Consider the following 23,262-nt stretch of genomic DNA (forward strand, 5'->3'; position numbering starts at 1 on the left):
CATAGCTGCTTTCACTATAAATGCTATTGACCGAACATCAAGAATTATTGCGCTTGGCTTGCTAGGGTGTAACAGTTGAGAAAAGTCACCATTGAGTCTGTTTATCGGCTCACCATTGAGTCTGTTTATCAGCTCACTCCCGAGTCTGTTTATCGGCTCACCCACGAGTCTGTTTATCAGCTCGCCATCGAGTCTGTTTATTGGCTCACTCCCGAGTCTGTTTATTGGCTCACTCCCGAGTCTGTTTATCGGCTCACCCACGAGTCTGTTTATCGGCTCACCATCGAGTCTGTTTATCGGCTCGCCATCGAGTCTGTTTATCGGCTCGCCATCGAGTCTGTTCATCGGCTCACCCACGGGTCTGTTTATCGGCTCACCATCGAGTCTGTTTATCGGCTCGCCCTCGAGTCTGTTTATCGGCTCACCCACGAGTTAGTTTATCGGCTCACTTCCGAGTCTGTTTATCGGCTCACTCCCGAGTCTGTTTATCGGCTCACCCATGAGTCTGTTTATCGGCTCACCATCGAGTCTGTTTATCGGCTCACCATAGAGTCTGTTTATCGGCTCACTCCCGAGTCTGTTTATCGGCTCCCCCATCGAGTCTGCTTATCGGCTCACCATCGAGTCTGTTTATCGGCTCGCCCTCGAGTCTGTTTATCGGCTCACCCACGAGTCTGCTTATCGGCTCACCCTCGAGTCTGTTTATCGGCTCGCCATCGAGTCTGTTTATCGGCTCACCATCGAGTCTGTTTATCGGCTCACCCACGAGTCTGTTTATCGGCTCCCCCACGAGTCTGTTCATCAACTCATCAAGTTTGCGTGAACTCGCTCTTGAGTTGGGAGCTGTCTATCCTCAACGACCAGAATTTACTTCAGCGGTATTACATGAAATAATGAAAAGTTATGATTATGTTCTGAACAAATAAAATTCTCATTAAAACGATTGTCCACTTTGTTACCATTCTGAGAGCCTGAAATGATTATATTTGATTTCACTGTAAATATTAATATTAGCATCTCGTTAGGAATTGATTGTAAAAATGAAGACAACAGAAGACATCAGTTTCTTTTCGTTACCGTATTTGCTGCAAGCACACACTTTTTTAATAACTAACTTTGTATTACTACTAAGTCTCAACTGTAGCACCTTTTGAAACAACGACAGTATGTAGCTACTTGAGTAACAACCATTTAATTGTGTATTTCAAGTTTTTTTTGAAGTTGTTACTACAATGGTGCGTTGTCAGGCCTAGTCTGTATCTCATCTGTTTGGTTCACAAGAAGTGTAGGAGAGGAGGCAAAGTAAAGCAAATTTTTGTAGTCTCCTGCAATGCAGGGCAGTTATATTTTCAGACTAGAGAGTCCGCCTGTGATCAGTAGTCCTCAGTAATCAGAGTCGGTTACTGCTTGCAATTTTTCTTAAAAAATTAATTGAAAGGCACTACATATTCATATTGCTTCAATCTTAAAAGAAGACATCTGTGGGTCATCGTTTATTCATAGCCGTCTTTTTGTATTTGTCATTTCACCTTCTATATAGGACTACCTACAGGCCTCCCGTGCCTGTAGTCGGCAATCACATCGTTAGGTTATTGAAGGCTGAATAACATGATTGCAGACAACAGTCAACTTCTATGAGGAGCCTGAGGGCCTACCAAATATATTTTTTGCAGTGCCTTTAAGCATTATGCCACTCGTTCATTCCTCATCATTAGAAAAAGCTGAGCAAGCCATCAAAGCCCATGAAATCGAATATGGCAACAAGTTTTACACATACCATGAGGACGGCATATTAAACAAGCATGAAAGACTTTTTGGAAGAACTCTCATATCCTTAGAGCACTTTTTCTCCACTGCCTAATTTGTGATCTTGTGTTGAAAATGAACATTTTATACCTCGTATATTTTAGTGTAACCCTGAATGTGAAGTGTAACCTTGATTGTAAAATGTAGGCCTATGCTCGGTTGTTGTGCAGTAGAAGTACATGTCAATAGTAGCTCATATGTTTTTATGCTGCAGTTTTATGAGGCCTTTTTGGATTGTTTTTGTACGATGTGATCTATGACGTCACATGCCCTACTTGAAGCAGAGTTGACACAATTTTCATCAGTTCACTAGCAGCTCACACTGGATACACACCATCTACCTCTCAGCAATAAAGGATTACTCTCTATGGACACTCAACTCTTAAGCTTAATTTAACGAAGTGGATATTCATGTATTTACAGACATGCAGTGGATTACAGTCAAGCTTAGAGTGCATTCTTGATTCGAAGATATACATGGCTTTCAGTGTACAAGCATTAGCATGCAATTGAAATTACATTAAAAATCATTGTAAATTAAAAACTACATTCAAGCAAGCAATAAATGCATAAAGCATCATATACATGCAACATTTAGTTCTCAATTGAGTGTTAGCAATCGAGTAAGGCTAAAAACCTACAACGTCTTCAGCAATGAATATAAATATTCTGTACCATGTTTCTTAATTTTAAGATTTTATCTGCTCTAATTTAGCAAGGTGAAGCTATTTGGAAAGGAAATAAAGTCATTCATGACAGTCAAGGCTCTTTATGTATGCATGGCGAAGAAAAAGATTATGGCTGCATATAAGGCCTTGAAAGACATCAAACCCAGAAGGAAAAGTACAAAGAACAGCGGAGGGTAAGTTACCGGTACACCAAGAATATTTTACTCAGGCTATTATAAGGGATGTTTCTGGACAGCAAGACTCGGTATTTGTATGTCCAACATATTTAGACAGGGCTATCCTTTCATGACTTTGCAAATGCACTGATAAGACAGCCCATACCGCAGTTCATACGCTCAAAACGGTCGATAGACGCGTGTAGCTTATCCACGAAATCGGTCGTGCTTCATGGTCGCCTGATCTCGTCGATGGGCGTTCTACGACGCATACGGTCGAATTGTCCCTAACGATTCTGCACCCAATGGAAAGTTGCGTTTAATCTCTATATCGATGCCGAGCCGTAGATTTTTTTGTTAGGTGCGCTGTTGTATTCGGACAGCACCGCTTGCGAAGGGATAAATATTTATTATTTTGTTTGACAATTCTTCAGCACTAATAACTTGAACACAACGCTTCGCAAGACTACTAAACTACTAAGTCTCATAGATTTTGGCTCATGGAAACGCTCAAAGAACTTGTGGAGTCTGGTCGTGTCAGGAGAAACAGAATGAGAAAAGGTCTGTACTTTACCATTTGTTATATTTGACTCTAAACCATTATTTTTTTGTTATTATTTACTAAAATTAATATATTCAATATCATATATAATTATTTATGTATTTAAAGTTGGTTTATTCAATCTTGACTTATGATAATGGATGGGCTTGTATTTGGTAGCCTTTGGTGAATGATTTTCTGGCTCCGTAAAAGAGCTAGTATAACAAAATGCCGCGACGAAAATGAAATTCTTTTTCTGAGTGACAGGCGAGACAGTCTGGATACCCTATTTCTGAGAAAAATTGAAGCGAGTTTCTATAACATACAATTAAATGAATACATTAAATTTGCACTTGTGACACATGACACTAGAAGTAAGATATTAAGCCACCAACACCGAACAAATGTGTGGCGATTTAGCTTTTACAATCGCATTAAAAACCAAGTTAAAATATATTTTCCGCCCACAGACAATCAGACTAATAATACTCACTGATATGCACAAATACTCATATCATTCATATCACCTTTGGCCTTAGACAATCGGACTGATGATACATAAATACTCGTATATATAGTTTTTACCACTTTATAACCCTCATTTTATGCCAACAACTATACTTTGATTCACTTTACTCAGAGCTCAGTTAATACTCGGTGATACAGGTTAATATACCCTACATGCCTTGAACTGGCGTTTAGGATCAATTGGAAAGTAAGTAATGAGACACTACACGTTGGTTCAGCAAGGCCCAGTGCTGGCTTTATATTTTTTGAGCATTTATCATGAACTACCACACTGTCAGAAAGTTTGACAGTGATGCAGTTTTATTAATATGCCATGTGTAGCGTAATTATGGGTATCATGATTCTTGCCTAGTTGTTAACATGCATTGTATGTTTCAAGAGAAGAGGCAGAGTAAGAGCAAAAAAAAAGCCCAGGAGAGTCTCCATAAATTGAGGAATGCAATTGACAACAGTAGAATAGCAGCAACCACTTTTACAGGTGAGAGCCGGAGCAAAGGAAATACTATTATTAAATCAATGTGCTGTTGTGTGCTTTCTATTCTTGTTTGTATTTTTTAATTACCAATATTGATTTTCATGTTATAGATACGTCAGCTTGTGATATGGAAATTGGTGATGGCAGTGGAGGTGATGTCATAACAAACACAGGCTGCATAGGTAATAAAGACCCAGCACACCTACCACGGGGATTATCAGAATCAAGTGAATCGATTGGTTGCAGGCTTAATTAACCATACCCTTATACCCATTTAGCAAAACTTATACAAGGTGGCTGTACCAATGAATCATTGCACTCACATGATGATAGGACTGGTCAAGGTCAATCAAATCAAGTGCTGCCTACTGCTCAAATAGAATATCTTGAAACCTACATGTGGTCTCTAGAAAAGACTTGGTATGGACAGTTTTGGTCTATAGCCAATGAAGCTGGCTAGGTTTTGTGGCATTTGTGCATGGTTGGCTGTTTGTATTGCCAAAAATCTTAGACCTAAAGTCATTTGACTGAACAAGCTTGAATCTACCGCTATAATGAGTCTGCTGCAATCTGATTGGTCCTTTTACATGTCTGAGAGATTGTAAAATGAATATTTGTTTCCTCATACATCTTATAATTTATTAATATTCATGTTTAACTAACACACTGGTTGTACTATCTAATGTGTTATTGTAGATGAAACTATTTTGACCAGACTAAAGTCATTGAGACACCGTAAGAAGACTTACATCCAGACCCAGAAAGGGAATTGGGATCTTCACCGAGAGGAGATTGGGAGATTGTTTGCAGATGGAATGAGAGTGCGAAAAATGAGAGTTGGTGAGCATCCCCGTGTTATTCCGTTATCTGAGATGATCAAGAATATGTCGAATATATATATATCACAAATTCAGAAGATAATAAAAGGCGATTATGTTTTTCATTTTTCATATAATTTTACAGATGATCGTCAGTCTGCCATTCATCAGGTTTGCCCAGACTGCAATGGAACCGTGTTCTATCCACCTGGTAGATATGAGATGGTTAGAATTATTTCTTTTGAAGGTATGTTTTCAACTGAATTGATTAGTTATACTAGCCAAGGTTAGCTTTACGAGCACTAGGTTAGCTGTATTAGTATAGGCTACCCTAGGTTACCTGTACTAACATAGGCTACTTTAGATTAGATGTACCAGTATAGGCTATCCTGTGTTACTTGTACTAACATAGGCTACTCTAGGTTACCTGTACTAACATGGGCTACACTAGGTCACCTATATTAGTATAGGCTACCCTAGGTTACCTGTACTAGAATAGGCTACTCTAGGTTAGATGTACTAGTATAGGCTACCCTGGGTTACTTGTACTAACATAGGCTACCCTAGTTAGCTGTACTAGAATAGGCTAATGTGTTTTGTGTTTGTAAAAATTGAACTAATCTTTCAGGGATGGTCAGCCAAAAAATAGACGTTATGGTCTGTGAAGCATGTTCGTGGTCTTCTTGGCGGGAGCCTCAACAGCTGGTCCAGTATGGACTTTGGCCTGTTGACGTTGAGGGAAGAGCCTACTTCAACTTCAGTTTTCTTCTGAGTGCTTCAATCCTGCAGCACTTCTCACCATCTCTAAGCCTTAAAAGTCTGTTAGATTCCGTCAGCTTTATCTCATCCTTGGATGGCGAGGTATTACATCTGATCGTTATGTTCACAGTGGATGTTAGTGATATCATCATTGTATAACGTGTAGAGTGTCGAGCTATATAGTCAGCCAACTTGCGCAATGCCGCATTTGTCATCAAGCAAGGATCCAATTAGCAGAAAAACTAGACACAGAGTCTTTTGTGACATTTCTTTGACTTTTCCATTAGATTTGAAAGGTGTTGTGTTGTTATTTAGAGTTTCATGCTCAAACAAGATGTCTTCAACTATTCAATGTCGGAATGGAGGATTCAAGAGACAAACTATTTATCTAAAGCTACCGGTGGTAGTTTGTTCAGTTGCCCTGCATGTTTGGACGAGCCCCATGCGATTCACATTGACGGGAATGCAAAACTATTTCACTATAGAGCTGCCGGCAGGTATGATATCTAATGAAAAAACCATATATCAGATTTTTGCATTCTCTGTGTTTACAGATAATAACAATTTAATATGGGTTAATTTCATTTTGGGACAGTGGGTTCTGCCTATCATCAAATCTTCAAATTACTAAGCACTAGCTCCATTCAGCATATAAAATGTTTAGACGCACCCAACGCTTTTAATATGATGTTGCGTGTTTAAAGTTTTGATGTGCAACTATATTATTCGCATTCTATTACTAGATTTCTCAAGTGGGGCTATTGTGTAGTAATTCAAAGAGGAAGCCTTTGTTTATTCATTTTTTAATTTGATTCTTGTCATTGATCTTAGAGTTTCATCAGGAATTGAGGAGCCAAGTGAGTTTTTTGTTTCTACTAGTGACGTCGAAGAGCAGGTCACGCGTATAAAGAACAGCAAACACAATTCGGTGAGTTTAAGGTCGTCAAAACTATCTAGCAACCTCATTAGTCTTAATCACAGCCAAGTTTTTAAACCCTGTTGATTAAAAACCATCCAATCACAATTCAGTTGTAATGCATTTCTGAAATCTCATACCTTATGAAGACCCAGAATAGGTACCCATAGGTATAGCAGAATCAAGTGAATTGTTTGGTTGCAGGCCTAATAAACCCCATACAGCAAGGTGGCTGTACCATTGAATAACCAATCAGTGCACTGAATTGATAGTGCTGCCATCCACCCAAGTTAAAAAAATCTTAGTAAGTTTGATGGGTCAAATTTAGAATATTTTAAAAACTATATGGAATATCTTGAAAAGATAACTGCTGGGAAGTCCTGGTCTATAGCCAATGAACCTGGCCAATTGCGGTTGTCTTTATATACCTCAATTACCTAGATCGTTATTACAGGTCTCCAATAGATGTGGTGATACGGTGTGGAAGGCTGCGTCTGCCAAAGGAAAAGCATTCTCCAAGAAGGATGTGACTGGTTGTTTGCTAGCCACATGCCGCCATTGTTTCCTGTTGAAGGGATTGGATATGACTAGGGGGGAGATATACGCGTATCCATACACTATGCAGGTATTGGTGGTTGTCCATAATACCTCATCATCGGTCCAGTCAACCTTTTTTATTGTCACAGAAAAAATTCACAAACCTCCCTAAAACCTACAACTTCTTTTCTGGCAACAGGAATGTCTGTCTACTTATTACAATGGTCTTTCTATTGCAGAAATCTTAAATAGTTTTTGCTACGATGCTCCCTCCATAAAGCTAATGTATTATGTTTTTAGAGAGAATTTCAAGGTGCAAAATTCATTGCCCTTGATACAATGTGCAGATACTGGCCTTGGCTAGAGCGGCTGGAGAGGCTACCACAGCAGCAACGCCCGTTCCTTAGTATCATGCACGCCAAAGCTCACCGTTGGAGTTGTCAGGTATCTGTCTAATCAATAAAGCTCACCGTTGGAGTTGTCAGGTATCTCTCTAATGAATAAAGCTCACCGTTGGAGTTGTCAGTAATCTGTCTAATGAATAAAGCTCACCGTTGGAGTTGTCAGTAATCTGTCTAATGAATATAGTAATCGTTCATCTACTTTAGTTTAAGTTTCGTATTACCAAAATTTTCTTTTTTGCTTTTTTCAGATGAAATGGAGTGGAAGAGTCACTGTAGGAACAGGATTAAGTACTGGGGAGACTACAGAACTTGTTAATAGCTACATGTCCCGATTGGGAAAAGTAACAAGACACATGACATCAGATGGTGAGTTTATTCAGTGAGCACTATTTTATATATTGTCAAGGGAGGTATTTTTTAGGCCTTAACTGTCAGGTAAGCTAATAACTTACCCGATAGTTAAAACCTATCGGGTAAGTTATTAGCTTTGCATTTGACAATGTTCAATGTATTGTACTACTGTGATATGTTTTATAACTTGGTTAATGACAATACACATTGGTGACTTTGGCGCCTATTGTGCCTAAGTGCCAACTTGTCAATGGTATGACTTCCCAATTTATTCTCTTGTTTCAAGGTAGACGGAGACGCTTGGAGCAAGGGGCAGCTTTTTGGAATCTCCGAAAGTTTGTCAATCTGCCCAAACAGATATTTACATCTCTTTCCAAAGTATGTAGAAACAGCAATCATAGGATGAAATCGTACTGTTACCCAGGTTCAATTTGTTTTAACTATTGACAAAAAGCCAAGCTTTCTCAATAAATAATTGGCTTTATTGCAGTTATACAACAAGTGAAGAATTATAGTGCCGAGTACGTCTCGTTTTAGGCCAAGAAACAACTACCCATTCTAGAGGCACAAGTGGATGCACACTGCCACTCAATTGGGTTAACTTTAGCTGAACTTGAGGCCAGAGCAATCCTTGTTGCCAAGCCGCCGCCAAGTGAGTTTTTTACTTATACTATTTCCGCATGCTTAGAGAATAAATGATTGTTTTTCTGTGTCAATTAGCAGTGGATGATTTGTATTTCATGATAATGCTCATAATAATATGAGTATGAATAATATGAGGCCCTGATGCAAAGATGACGTTTCATGGTGAAAGATGCTCATTGTAGTTTATAGTAACAACTAGCTGTGCCTCCGGCGTTGCCCGGGTATTAAAAATCAGCTTATAAACAATGAGGAGTGATGAGAGTTGCCTGCCACTTAGCCTGTCTTGACAAACTGTAGTTTTTGCGTAGTTGTCCCCCGTCGAGCGGGCGAGCAACACAACAGCTTGTCACAAGACGTACTGCACCTGATGCATCAGCTGCACTTATAGGGAGTTGTTCTCTTCCGTCTATGCGGCTTGGTGGCAATGTTATGTCGGTCGCTCCATTGGTAATCATAACTGATTTCGCGCAAAAATTTATGTAGAAAGAAATAAGATTATAACGCTTAACTAGCGACCAGTCTCTGCGATAAACTTTAGTAGAACTTGAGAACTTAGGCAACAACAGCGACTAAACGTCATTATTTGTGCGCTCAGTCAGTTTAATTTCTATTTTTGTATCAGTCAGTTTTATTTGTTCTTATGGATTTTATTTTCAATTTATTTTATTCTTAAATTCTACTAAAGTTTACAACAGAGTTGTAAACAACCAACAGTCTTTGGTTAAACGTTGTAATCTTATTTCTTTCTACATAATTTTTTGCCCGAAATCGGTTATGATTACCAATGGAGCGACCGACATAGCATTGCCACCAAGCCGCATAGACGGAAGAGAACAACTCCCTATAAGTGCAGCTGATGCATCAGGTGCAGTACGTCTTTTGACAAGCTGTTTTGTTGCTCGCCCGCTCGACGGGGGACAACCCTACAAAAAACAACATTTTGTCAAGACAGGCTACCTGCCACTTTGCTATTAGCCTGGCACACTGCCACTGGAAAATTCCATTAAGCTTGCTAATAAGCGTTAGGCTTCTAATGAAATACGCCATGATGTTGCGTCAGCATTGTCCAGCTGTAGCTATTTTAATAATAGCAATTTTAATAGTAGCTATAGCCGGAATACACACATACATACTTTGAGAAGTATACATATAGATGTATGATTAGAATGTTGTGATTGATATATTGTATTATCTTTCAGAACCAGATAACATACAAGCTGTCTTAGAAGACCTCAGAGTCAATATCCTGCGGCAAGAAGATGTTCTTAAGAAATCAGGTAGGTTTGTCAGGTGATCTCTCTGAAAAAAAATCAAAGTTAAAATTTTTCTATGTATGGCTAAGTTATCGAGAATGTAATTGCTGTTTATATTAACAGAGAGTGGAAAAATTGCACAGAAGTTGAGATCGCGTCTGCGTGCAAACCATTGCAGTTATAAGAAAAAGGCTTTAGAATACAGCAACCTCCATCCAGAAACGACAACAGAAGAGCTGCAAAGCTGTTTGAAGTCAGGGTTATTCCCATGGGCAGTTGTCCGTGGAGGTAAGTTTTTTCATGAAATATCAATTCCCCGCAACAAATCTAGACATTCCTTGTTCAACTTTTACACATGAAAACCCTATATTAGCAAGCCATGCTGATGTCACTTTTTGATGTTTCAGATATAACCTTCTCACAGGATGTTCTTAAGGCAGTGGAGAGCTATCAATTGTGGCAGAGAACTGTAGAAGAAATCCCTATTCTAGAACAGGAAAGGCATACAATGATAAGAACAATAGGTGAGTTTCTTATCCGTGTTTGTAGATGCTTAATATACATGATATAGTATCAATAGTGATGTCTCAGTTGTTTTTAGCAGGTCCATTCTATAACAAATTGTCTACAACATCACGTTGAAACATAAGATACTTTTTTAAGTATTTAGTTGAATTCTGAGTTCAGATTTCTGGCTAATTTGGTCCTCTTCATTTTCAGTCCAGCAACTTGATACATGCAATGGAGAAGAGGCCATATTTCTTCAAAACATGGTCGAAAAATCCTCTGTTTTCTTCTCTGAGGAAGTTGAGGTACGTACTATTAAATTGGGGAAGAACAGTATCGCAATAGTGATCAAGCTTTTGCCAGTCACTGTTTGCCAGTCAGCAACAACATTTCATATAGCAGAAAATGACAGATTTAAAAAACATCCAGTATTATTTGATGCCATGACCGATGATTTACCTATGATTTACTTATGATTTCATTCATTGAATTATTCTATTGTTAGGATATGCAGCTAGCCGTATCACTATGCCAGGACTTAGATGTATCTGATGATGACGAGGACGACGATGACTCTGATGGAAGTTTTTATGGGGATTGAAATGCCATGATTTACATGTATGCTGATCTACTTTCTGTATTACTTTTTATGCTGATCTTCACAAAACAATATTGTAATAAAGTATATTAATTTATTTCTCAATAATAAACGAAATGTCTTTTGTATAACCTTTAGTATATGTGACCCCGGCCGTCAGAATGTACAATCGTGCAGTAATTCCATTGTTCACAATAGCGCGCTAAGCGTGCTTCACGCTATTATATGACTCACCGTCACTATTTTAGTAAACAGTGGTTTACAGTGCATTCAACCCTGCTCTTTCACATGGTCTTGTTTATTTTTGTGTCTGACCAATCATAAATCCAGAATTGCCATTTAGCTATACCCAGTGTCGTATGGTTTCACAGAGTCCGGCGACCAACAGAAGAGTATACGGGAGGGAGCTCGAGTCCAAACAAACAGGCCACGCCTACTATTTTAATATAAGTTATAATGTAGAAGCCGCAACATTAATCAACAAAAACTACTCCCATTAGCAGTCACTTTGAAATTGATAGTTGTATTATACACCACTTGAAAAAGGACAAAATTTCCTACAAGAAACTACAAATTATTTTTTGTAATAAAGTAAATGCAAAAGAGTGAGATGTTGAGAGCGAGGTAAGAATATTCCATTAGAGATCAGCATGTCGATCGGGTTTGTTTGGAATCAAGCGTTTTTGTTTCCGGCTTTTGGTTACGGGACTCTGTGAAACTATGTATACGGCTCTGACTATACCCATATTGGTGGTTGCTATGGAATTTTTCATAACCCAAGATCATTACTGTAGGCTCTAACTGCGGGTGCGCGCATGTATGTGGCCATTTCCTCTTTTAATGCTTCAGGCTAGAAAAAAATAAACAATCGCAAAATTACGGCTTGTTGATGCTAGATGAGTATTTCTACTTAGAATCTGAGTCAGCTGCCTCAGATCATAGTGAAAGTGATGATGAGAATTGGATAATAGGGCAATCTTAGAAATACAGCTGCTTACGCAGTATGTGGCTGCTAACGATAATGCGAATTAATTAAATCAAATTACAGAGAATAACGATCAGCCTATCACTGCTGATAACATTCCCATTCTAGCTGTTGACATCAAACTAATAAGTGGGTGCAAATGTAGGGAATTATGCGCTAGTTTTATGTCATCTGAACAATTAAGCCTCATTAGAACTGTATATCAAGGATTGCCGAAGGAAACATTGGATATGGTTGCGTTGGGACAAATTGCCACTAGCATAACAAACAAACCTCTCCAATGTGCTACAATAAATCTTTGCAGCGTACTCGTGCTACACTGTGTGAGTGTTAAACTACATAAAAAGAGCTCTAGATTGAATAGTCACTTGATGAGTTGGGTTGATATTTTCGCATCACATATTTTCCGCATCGTTGACCTTACCACGACCTTCTGTATAGGTGGACAATTCTGAATACACATCCAGCTCTTTGTTAAGTTGTTGGACTGTCATTAAATGCAGTCATAGCAATATAGCTTGATGAGAATTGTCCAGTTTGAAGCATACCCTTTTAATGAATACATCCAGGACGGTGAGCTTTTAGCCACATATATTGTTAACCTTACCATGACCTTTGGGATGTCAACCGTCAATCGAATTGAAATAAAAATGCAACGATCATCTGTTTCAAGGTTTTATTGTGAAGAATGCCGGGTTTCATCAATATAGGTTGAGATTAAGTGGTTGGTTGCTATGGCGTTTTGATTTGTAAGAAAATACCATGATTTACAGTTCATGAATCACCAACTTTATTCTGATTAAACTCAAAACAACAGTTTTAGTTTATCATGAGACCTTCTCTACTAAATCTTGTCTAACCTGGGTATAAATAATCCAATTTGAAAAAATTTAAAATGCATTAAAATCCTCAGAATTTGCTGATTTTAAATCTTTAAATAACTCAAAAATGTGGTTTTAGTACAATTGTACATTCTGACTGCCTGGGTCACATATGTTATCAGCCAGAATAAAATGGACAACCCCTCTCAGGTGAGTCTAGGCCATGCGACAATAGGTGAGAATGTCATAACAAGCCTGTCGGGCACCTAGTTTTAACTATTTTGATACCTTTGGATACAGGTGAGAATGACAAAAAATGCATTGCAATGAGCCTCCTGTATCCATTATATAAAATATTCAATTATGACAGGCAACACAAGGTGGAGATAAATCCTGAATATATTTTACTGTTTACATAAGAACTAAGGCAAATGTAGCAATATTGAAGTAATATTCAGTATTAACATAGTTCAGCAGTATAAATGCCAAGTTTTTATACATGTGGCCTAAAAATAGTAAAAATTCATTCTCACAAAACTATTCAGGGCGACATGAGTAAATAAAGTAATAGGTTTCCACAAGTATTGTGATTTGCATGGAGAAGCAAGTCGGGCACCTAATTTTAACCCACTCAGGACTGTTCCCGAATACCTCGGGAAGAGTTGTGCTCTCCAGGGCCCATTCCCGAAGTACTCGGGTTAAGCTTTGATTTGCTCTATTGCTTAGCTGTTTAGGTACATCGGTTTTATTCATTCACCAAACGAAGCTTAAGAGTCTGGGCATCATTTTGATACCAAATATGTGATTAGACAAGAAAGTTTTCACTAACAAATTATGTGATAGATATCAACTGTTTTGGAAATTTGATGATCGCCATTTTGGAAAAGGTTTATCCGAACGATGGCAAAGTTTTTAAGTGAATTAAATGCGGTAATCAGCTCAGGGGAAGAAAATAGCAACAAAAGTAATGTTCAAGAAAAAAATTAAAATTTTCTGATGGAAGAAGGTAAGTTTTATGTGGCTATTTATAGAATTTTACCGAAAAAAAAACGATAAAAAGCCGAAATTTTTCTTGTGAATTTCTAACAAACTTTATTCTAACAGTGTAAGATATGGATTTTTTTCATGATACACATGATTATAACATTTTCAATCCAATAAATTTTAGATCTTTTTGCAGCATGAACTCATCACTCTATTACCCCATAATAAACAATAGTTTTATGATTTCCTTGTAGAACTACAAGATAATAAAAATTTCTTATTTCATTTATATCCAATTGTTCAACCCACAATTAGTCAAGCATATAGTTCTCAACCTCAACATCTACTATAAACTAGCCCCAACCACTAGGCTCTAATATTGGTCGATAGGGGACACTTACCACAGTAATCATCTTCATGACTTTTTGTGTTTATATTTACAGTATCAAAAAATATTTGCAATTTGTATTACCAATTGTTAGCTGCAGTAGACTACTTATTTTCAATTTGTTAGCAGGTATTTACCCAGAAAAGCTACTAAAGCACAATTTTTTAGGCTGTATCATATTTGCTACATGAAGGTTAAGACAGTCAAGGGCTTGTGAGTGATGATGCCGTTGATGATGAGCCTAGGGCTTCAACACCAATATCTGATGAATATTGCATCAACTAACTTATAATGGCAGCAAATATGCATGTGTGGTTGGCATCAAATAATTCTCACCGTGTCATAATTTTCTAATGAACACACCCTTATTATACATGTATATATCGTTTCGTTTTCATGCATATTCATTTTTACTGTATTTTTTACAATATATTTTACTGTATTTTTAAACCTATTTTTTTTGCTGGTAATTGATTGTCTGTTAGCTGGTAACTTGAGTATTTTTTATGCATAATATATTCATAATAACCTCTGCAATGCGTTTCAATATAAATTAACAAATTGTTTGATTATATAATTGATAAAACTGTCAGTGACGTAGTGTTGGTTAGAAGCTAGTAACACCTGTTCTATTGCTCGGAATTGAAAAATCTTTTTTTTTATTTGCTGCTGATAAAGTTTGCTATCAATCTAACATAGGTCCAACAATGTCAGTATCAAAAAACTGCTTGTGAGCTGCTACGAAACATGAAAAACAATTTTGATAAAAAAAAAGTTCACAGAATTATTAGAAATTGTGGTCAGTAAAATTTGTAAAGGTGCACAAAAATTTATATCACATTGTAGCCTGGAATGTTTTTGTTAAGCTGCAAAAAACAAATCAAGATTATTTTGAAAAGAACTCTAGTTATACTCAATTTTGTGTAGCTCTATTTTAATTGTAAGGCTAGTGAAAAATTAATTGGGCTGGGGGAGCAGTCAACCAATAACTAATTAGTCCTGAATGGGTTAACCGTTTCAATTTTTTCAGGATACAAGTCAAAATGACTAAAATGCATTTCCATAAGCCTACTGTATCTATTGAGTTGAATTATTAAAATATTCAATTATGACAGGCAACACAAGGGGGAGATAAATCCTGAATGTCTTTCACTGTTTACATGGGAACTAACGCAAATGTAGCAATATTGAAGTAATATTCAGTATTAACAAGGCTCACCGGTATAAATACCAAGTTTTTATACACGTGGCCTAAAAATTGTATAAGTTCATTCTCACAAAACTATTCAGGGCGACATGAGTAAATAAAGTAATAGGTTTCCACAAGTATTGTGATTTGTATGGAGAAGCAAGTCGGGCACCTAGTTTTAACCATTTCAATTTCTCAGGATACAAGTAAAAATGACTAAAATGCATTTCAATAAGCCTACTGTATCTACTGAGTTGAATTATTAAAATATTCAACTATGACAGGCAACACAAGGGGGAGATAAATCCTGAATGTCTTTCACTGTTTACATGGGAACTAACGCAAATGTAGCAATATTGAAGTAATATTCAGTATTAACATGACTCACCGGTATAAATGCCAAGTTTTTATACATGTGGCCTAAAAATTGTAAAAGTTCATTTTCACAAAACTATTCAGGGCGACATGAGTAAATAAAGTAATAGGTTTCCACAAGTATTGTGATTTGCATGGAGAAGCAAGTCGGGCACCTAATTTTAACCATTACAATTTTTTCAGGATACAAGTCAAAATGACTAAAATGCATTTCCATAAGCCTACTGTATCTATTGAGTTGAATTATTAAAATATTCAACTATGACAGGCAACACAAGGGGGAGATAAATCCTGAATATCTTTCACTGTTTACATGGGAACTAACGCAAATGTAGCAATATTGAAGTAATATTCAGTATTAACAAGGCTCACCGGTATAAATACCAAGTTTTTAGACATGTGGGACAAGAATTGTAGAAATTCGTTATTAATAGATAAATATTATCTATCTACTCTGGAGTTGTCTATTCATACCTGCAGGTGTTCTCACCAGTGAGACAGCCATGACACTTTCAGCCATCACTGCCTTACCAAAAAAGCAGTGATTTACAAAACTGTTCTGGACCACATCAGTGCACATCCTAAGGCTTCGAAAACTTTATGATGGTTTGTATGGACTAAGCAGGTGAGCAAGTTGCATAAATCAACCTGATTGGACAACAGGTTAGAATTGTGTTAGAATGTTGTGGTTATGTGTAGGGGGTCTCTGTGATCACTTTTATTGAACATAATTATAAGATTACACAAAGGATCACAACAAAGCTGTGTAGGGAACTCCACTCAAGAGTAAGCAAGATTCCGTTCTATTCTATTTCTTCTTCCTATTGTTACCAATCCTCAAATAGAATAATGCAAGCCGGGTAGTTTGATCTGATGAATTGATTATTGCAACAAAGTGTTATTTTCTGTTGATTATTAATTGATATATTATATTACTATTACATTACATATTTTTATATTATACAACTTTGTGGTAAAAAGTAAAGAATGTCTGTGTATGTGGATGCTTGCTGGTGGCAGATAGGAGTTGCTGGTCATGTTGACTGGACATGTTCCTGCAAAAGAAGGAAAAACGGTAAAGAAATGCTGTCTGAAGTGACAAAACAAGATGTGCATTAGTTACCCAGTAAAAACACATGGCTATATGATGATTCAGCTGGAGAGGCGATACTCTTTTCGGCTGATGTCCTTGCAACTAACTTGTATGATATGAATGCATTGCGTGACAAAAATCGGGCGACCTATAGCCATGAATGGGGTGCAGATTTGACTCCATGATTGTGGCGATCTTTATCAATGATTAGGTAAACAATAAGACTTTCAGCAAAGCACTTTTTGCTTGTGTAACTGGCTAAACTCACCTTATAGTTTAGCAGTGCCAAAGTTTGTTTGAGATTTCTAGAGGGCTCCCAGGTATTACTTCTGCAACAAAATAAAATTGAGATGATTATTAGTCTGATCAGCTGGTGGGTTTTAAGATGCTACATGTTTCCGCTCTTAACATAAGGTCATTGTGCTTTGTTGCAGCAATGACTAAATAAATAAATGACAACTCAATACAGCATCAATTGCTCTATTGTTGATAATCCTGATTTTTGTATACTCTGCTAAATTGTTATTTTCATCGTATTGACTGGCTGAAGCTGAGTCATGACTAAAAGCATGGATTTTAGTCATGACTCAGCCCATGAATATTCGCCCCTAATAGACATTCGGCTGACGCGACTTACTGTGATGAATAATGTTTCCACTTGACCAGGTACAGTGTTCTACCATTCTTGTCCTGAAAAAGATTCAGAAACAAATTATGAGAATCGAAAAGTGAAAGAGAGAAGAGGGGAGGGGCAGAAAATCTATGTCAAACAAATTGTAACATGTGGTAGTGAATGTAGTCCACGCATGACCAGAGGTTGAAACTTTTTGAACACAAAATATCAATTTGCATTCCAAATATGTGTCAAGTTGTCTTTTCTCGACAGTAACATTACCCATTGCTGACACAAAAAATTGATCAAATTTGCACCTATCTAATAAAACAGTGCCATAAGATATTGAACGTCATTTAAAAATAATACACATACATTACCGAGTACACCATTTCAGGTATTTGTAATGATCATACCCAATTAATTAACCAATTTAGTCCTTTTAGGCAATTTTTTGCCAAAGGATAGATCCCCAGGATTATAGATGTTTATTGGCATGAGAAGACAAAAAATTACCATGATTTGGACCTTGGTATACTTCAATGTGTACTCTAAAACACTGGAAAAGTGCCTTTGACTGTTCATCAACTTACCAACTTTTCACTCAATATCTCTTCTGCATCTGAGTCAGAATTGTTTGGGTTGATATACTCTGCTGGAGTAGTATTTCCTATACAACAAAGAAAAACCATATCTTTGGTGAAAAAAGACGCAATGATTGAGCTGCTAGCAACCAGTACATATCACAGCATGTTAGCGCAACAAGTAATTTGTACAAGCGAAAAGCCCATCCCGAATCAGACCTGAAATCAACCATGGTTAGCTGAAGAAAGCAAATTATTTGATCATGTACTGCCACCCTGTGGGCTGTTGGCATGTCGTGATTATGACAAAGCTGCTAGTGAGTGAGGCAAACGCAAGCTGTGTTGTGGTTATTTGGCTGCCAATTAACATACAAACATGTCAAATTATGACATGTTAAACAAAATGGTAACAAAATCACGACACCAGGTTGTTATAACTGATAGTATTGCAGGGTTGTTTTGTGAATTCCACTATAGGCAAAAAAAGACACCACCCATGGGCAGCAAAAACTCTTTTTATTCTTTTCTTTTCTTCCCCTCCCACCTCTCCTCGCATGAAGAGTGGTGAGGGAAGGAAAGAAGAGAATAACAAGAGTTTTTGCTGCCTATGCACCACACAGAAGAAAAATTTTACCTGCATAGCAGCCATCCTCTCTAAGAGAAAATAAAATAGCAAAATAGTCAATTTCATCATGGTCATAGCGCATTACTGTACAATTGATAAGAGATTCAACACAACGACAATGAAAAATGAAACAGCATTTTCTACTTACTAGAGCGCTGCTTATTCGGCCGTTTTCTCTGCTTACACTGGAAAATAACAGTACTGAGGTCAATGGCATTCAGAAATTATGGGTACTTTAAATTTGAGTAAAGGTCAATTGCAAAGTAAATATCTCATGGCGTAGACAAACATATCAGCAATGAAATTGCTTGACTGAGGTTCAACAAAATTAGACAGTGAGAAATGAGCTATGGCTTTACTTACTTTGTGTGTCTGTGTGTGCCATGCTTTGTTAGCACACCTTTTCTACAACAAACGATATTGAACATTTCATTGCTGGGTCTGTATTAGTTTTTCTGAACTGTTTGTCTATCTTATATGTCATAATTTGTATGAAGAAAGATGACCAAACAATGGGAAGCAATTCATATGCATTGTTTCTCTAAAGATCTCGTATTATTTAAAATTTTGGTTTCTTTTGGGACGAAATATTAGGAATACTATACTTACAGCCTTTGTAGGTGTTGGTGTGGTTGAGGAAGTAGTAGTAGTAGCTGATCTGGGAGCAGAGGTAAAAGGTAATGTAGGAGCAGATGATGTGTGAGCAGATGTAGAAGGTAATGTGGGAGCAAATGTGGAAGGTAATGTGGGAACAGATGTAGAAGGTAATGTGGGAGCAGATGTGGAAGGTAATGTGGGAGCAGATGTGGAAGGTAATGTGGGAACAGATGTAGAAGGTAATGTGGGAACAGATGTAGAAGATAATGTGGGAGTAGATGTGGAAGGTAATGTGGGAACAGATGTAGAAGGTAATGTGGGAACAGATGTAGAAGGTAATGTGGGAGCAGATGTGGAAGGTAATGTGGGAGCAGATGTGGAAGGCAATGTGGGAACAGATGTAGAAGGTAATGTGGGAACAGATGTAGAAGGTAATGTGGGAACAGATGTAGAAGGTAATGTGGGAGCAGATTTAGAAGTAGCAAATGTGGAAGCTGATGTAGTAGCTGATGTGGAAGCAGATGTGGGGTTATACGGTTTATAGGTCCTTTGCACATAGTCTTCTGCAACAAAACAATCACATAGGGGAGTAGGATGTAATATAAAACAGGCAATTAAGTTCTGCTGTACATTGAAAAGACCAAGGGAACTTACTACATCTTGTCATATCATTGAACGCTTCTTTGATGACTGACACAATTTCAGTCTGGTGGCATCCTTCCTCGATAATAGTAGACAAGGTACCTTTGCCTGAAGGTTTGAATACCAGGCATAAAACAGATAAACCTGCACCGTGGGCGTGGGCAGCCTGTAAAAATGAACATAAACAATATTATAAGAGTGTATGATACATTCGTTCATACCATGAATTACAACAACAACATGAAAAGCAAATCTTCTGCTAGCTGATAATATACCATTGCACTAGACGTGAGCTGGTTCAGATTTGTTGAGCTTGGAGAATTTGCACTATTTTCTCAGTTATTTGGATGCTAGGTATTCCTAAAATAACTCTTTTGCATGGGTTGTTGTCTTATTCATTTCATCTACTAAGGAAAGCTGTCCTATACTCAGTTGGGCTTGTGCAACTATTACTGGCATGTTAAGCTTCAGGGGACCAATCAATAGTGTTGTAGTCACCGCCATCACAAGGCTTCAAAACCAATATTACAAGTGATTTTTCACATTAACCACGTTTGTATCTGAATCTACTATACTTCGATATCTGCATACTTTCGGGCATTTTCAATGTAAACAAAACTTGAATTGCAGCTGCAAAAGTAAGTTGTTTTAAAGTTGAGCCTGAGCGTATTTAAAGCTTTCTATTTACACAATTTGGCATGTCAGTCTTATAACTTGACGTAAAGCAAAATATATTTTACTTCACTCACAGCACGCTCCAGTGCATCCACATAGTATTTTGTGGTCTTCTTCCCAGCCCAGCCCTCCTCCCGCCTTTTCTTAAGTGTAGACATCCTTGTCTGTGTCTTCAAATCACGGAAGATGATAGCTGTGAAAACAATAAATGGGTACAGATAAAACTATCGCATACAGAATAAAACTTTGACATTTTGACATTGATGGATAATCTGGCACTGCAAAGCATACGAAACCAACATCGCATTTCCACATGGGGTGGAGTTCTGATGATCTAAAGCTGTTATGGAGAACAGTGAGATTTAGGCAAAACAAGAAAAGAGTTCAATGCTAAAAGACCATGCAAAGCAATCACGACTATTAGTATTAACGCAGAAGCTTTTAAATGATGATTGTTTTAGACTTACGACATGCGCTACACTTTGTGGCATTGATGGCATTAATGGCCCCACACTGGCACTTCATCTTGACAACTAAAAATAAATGCAAAACGGAAAATTTAAGGACAGCTTACTTTTATTTTGATGTGACTGGGTGCTTTGCCTGTGAATCATAACAAATTATTATAAATATTGCAGAATTAAAAGGGCAGCGGGCTCACTGTTTTACAACAAATAGACAAACTTACCACATGCATTACATTTATTTTTAGATACATTTCCTGTGCTACCGCAAATGCTACAACTCCTTTCCATAATGCTGCAAGCTAAAACACAGACAAAAGAACATCAGACAATAAAATATGAGGTGGTGGTAGCGTGATACCAGTAATATAAGTAATAACAAGGAGACGCCCCAACAGTCTGACCGCTTCCAGCATATAAAATGAGCTGTTAGATATGTTCATAAAACAAACAATAAAATGAAAAGACATATTATAGAGACTTTATTGCTTCAAGCCATATACAGTGAAACTCGGATAACTCGCCCTCGGATAGCTCGAACACATGGTTAACTCGAATGGATTTGTTTGGTCCGTTCCAACGCAATGATAAAATGCTTTAGATAACTCGACCTTAACTTTGTTAATTCGAACAGTTTTTTTGCCCAACGGCTACCGAGACGATTGTTATCGCTTTAGAATATCACTTTATTCTAAGCCATAGAGATAAACAACAACTTTTAGTAGTTCTTAGGCGTCATTATTACCACTATCGGCAAAATATTTTCGTTAACGACTTTTTTAAAGGTTTGCAAAAAATTAAATTTTACCAAACATCCGCTTGGGGATAGCCCTCCGCAAGCAAGGAGAAGCGTCACATCACCAAAAACAAACAAACGAATCTCAAGTAATAAGAGGAAAATATTTATACTTTCTGATAAAAATTGTTAAAACATTACATGAGAGGTCCCTTAACTTGAAACAAGCAATAAATGCTTTTGATTTATATATAGTTTGTATATGTACTGATAAATACAATAATACATGCACTTGTGAGTGTTCTCATAACTTGAACGCTCTGATAACTCTAACACTTTCTTTCGGTTCCGTGAATGTCGAGTTAGCCGAGTTTCACTGTATTAGATTTTTGTGCGTGGTTCACTGGTGATTCATGATAATAACTTTTTTTTTAATAAACTGAGCGCCGCTTCATATGGTACATGCCCAGCCTAGGAGCCTGGTCTCCAGTCTCAAGATGAAGTCGAAAAGTTGTAATGTTAAATATGTACCAATTGACGTACCGTCTAAGCAAAGAAATCAACACTTGAGTCACCTGGATCACTCTCGTTGTAAAGTTAAGGTATGGCTAAGTTCAAAATTTTAGATTACCAGCACAGCCGTAGTAGGTAGTGATAATGAATTTTCAACTACACATGACCTTCAGCAAAGATATTAAACACATATGTCCTGAATCGTTATTCAATGGTACAGCCATCTCGCTAAATCAGTTTATGGATAGGGTTAATTAAGCCTGCACCCAATCAATTCCCTTTATTTTGCTATACTTATGGGTACCTATGCTGGGTCTTTATAAGATGTGTAATTTCAGAAATGCATTACAACTGAATTGTGTTTGGATGTTTTTTTAATCAACAGGGTTTGAAAACTTGGCTGTGTGTAAGACTAATGAAGTTGCTAGATAGTTTTCACGGCCTTGAACTCTCCAAATTGTGTTTGCTGTGAGCTACCCTTTAACTGCTGCTCATGTACAAATTTAGCTATCGGCCTACTGCCAGCCTTTTACCGAAAATTGCCGATTTTTCTTCATGATATGTATACAATTTTTTCTTCAACTTCAAACTTATCTAGAACACTTTGTTATATATTTTATTTTGCTAACATGTTAACCAATAGTACTATGCAAAAAAATTCAATGTATCCACGCTTTGTGCATTGCTAAAGCTATGTGAAGCCACGATCGCTTCGAAGCTAAAACGATCCTCTAAAATGTTCCTTACTCTCCCAAAACTATTACGTTCACCATCATCAGAGTCAAGGATGCTATTTTAATTATCTGTGTCATCACGAAAAGCTGAATCTTAATTGGCTATGATGGCACCAACACAAATAATTTTCTGTTTTCTGGCTCGCGCGGTACTTAACAAAACGTACACAAAAATGTTCGTTTTTATGTTGGAAATTCACAAACAAAAAATTACAACTACTTCGTGATTTGAGGCTCACTTTATGGAGAAATCTTCGGACAA

At 37.3% G+C, this 23,262-nt stretch overlaps 1 protein-coding gene and 2 long non-coding RNA genes across 4 annotated transcripts in view; 1 reads left to right on the forward strand and 2 right to left on the reverse strand.

Moving 5' to 3' along the window:
* The first annotated feature begins 7,257 nt into the window (after nt 1-7,257).
* On the forward strand, nt 7,258-11,075 carry LOC137396169 (uncharacterized). The gene is made up of 10 exons (XM_068082319.1): nt 7,258-7,312; nt 7,525-7,668; nt 7,877-7,994; nt 8,266-8,357; nt 8,517-8,631; nt 9,824-9,901; nt 10,001-10,165; nt 10,285-10,401; nt 10,598-10,689; nt 10,890-11,075. Exons 1-10 carry the CDS (start codon nt 7,271-7,273, stop codon nt 10,983-10,985), a joined length of 1,059 nt encoding a protein of 352 aa, XP_067938420.1. The 5' UTR covers nt 7,258-7,270; the 3' UTR covers nt 10,986-11,075.
* Nucleotides 9,783-23,262, reverse strand: part of LOC137396171 (uncharacterized) — a 419,486-nt gene continuing 406,006 nt past the window's right edge. Inside the window, exon 4 of the long non-coding RNA XR_010978492.1 lies at nt 9,783-9,923. This is a non-coding gene — a long non-coding RNA (uncharacterized lncRNA). The remainder of the gene's footprint in view (nt 9,924-23,262) is intronic.
* LOC137396716 (uncharacterized) lies at nt 16,605-18,808 on the reverse strand. Of its 2 annotated transcripts, XR_010978599.1 has the most exons (6): nt 18,788-18,808; nt 18,649-18,668; nt 18,024-18,100; nt 17,455-17,507; nt 17,086-17,146; nt 16,605-16,779 (listed from the first exon to the last, which is right to left on the reverse strand). It is a non-coding gene; the product is annotated as an uncharacterized lncRNA (long non-coding RNA). The 2 variants fall into 2 exon arrangements; XR_010978598.1 differs by lacking the exon at nt 18,649-18,668.

This window comes from Watersipora subatra, chromosome 5 (genome assembly GCF_963576615.1).
Source record: "Watersipora subatra chromosome 5, tzWatSuba1.1, whole genome shotgun sequence".
Lineage (NCBI taxonomy): Eukaryota > Metazoa > Bryozoa > Gymnolaemata > Cheilostomatida > Watersiporidae > Watersipora > Watersipora subatra.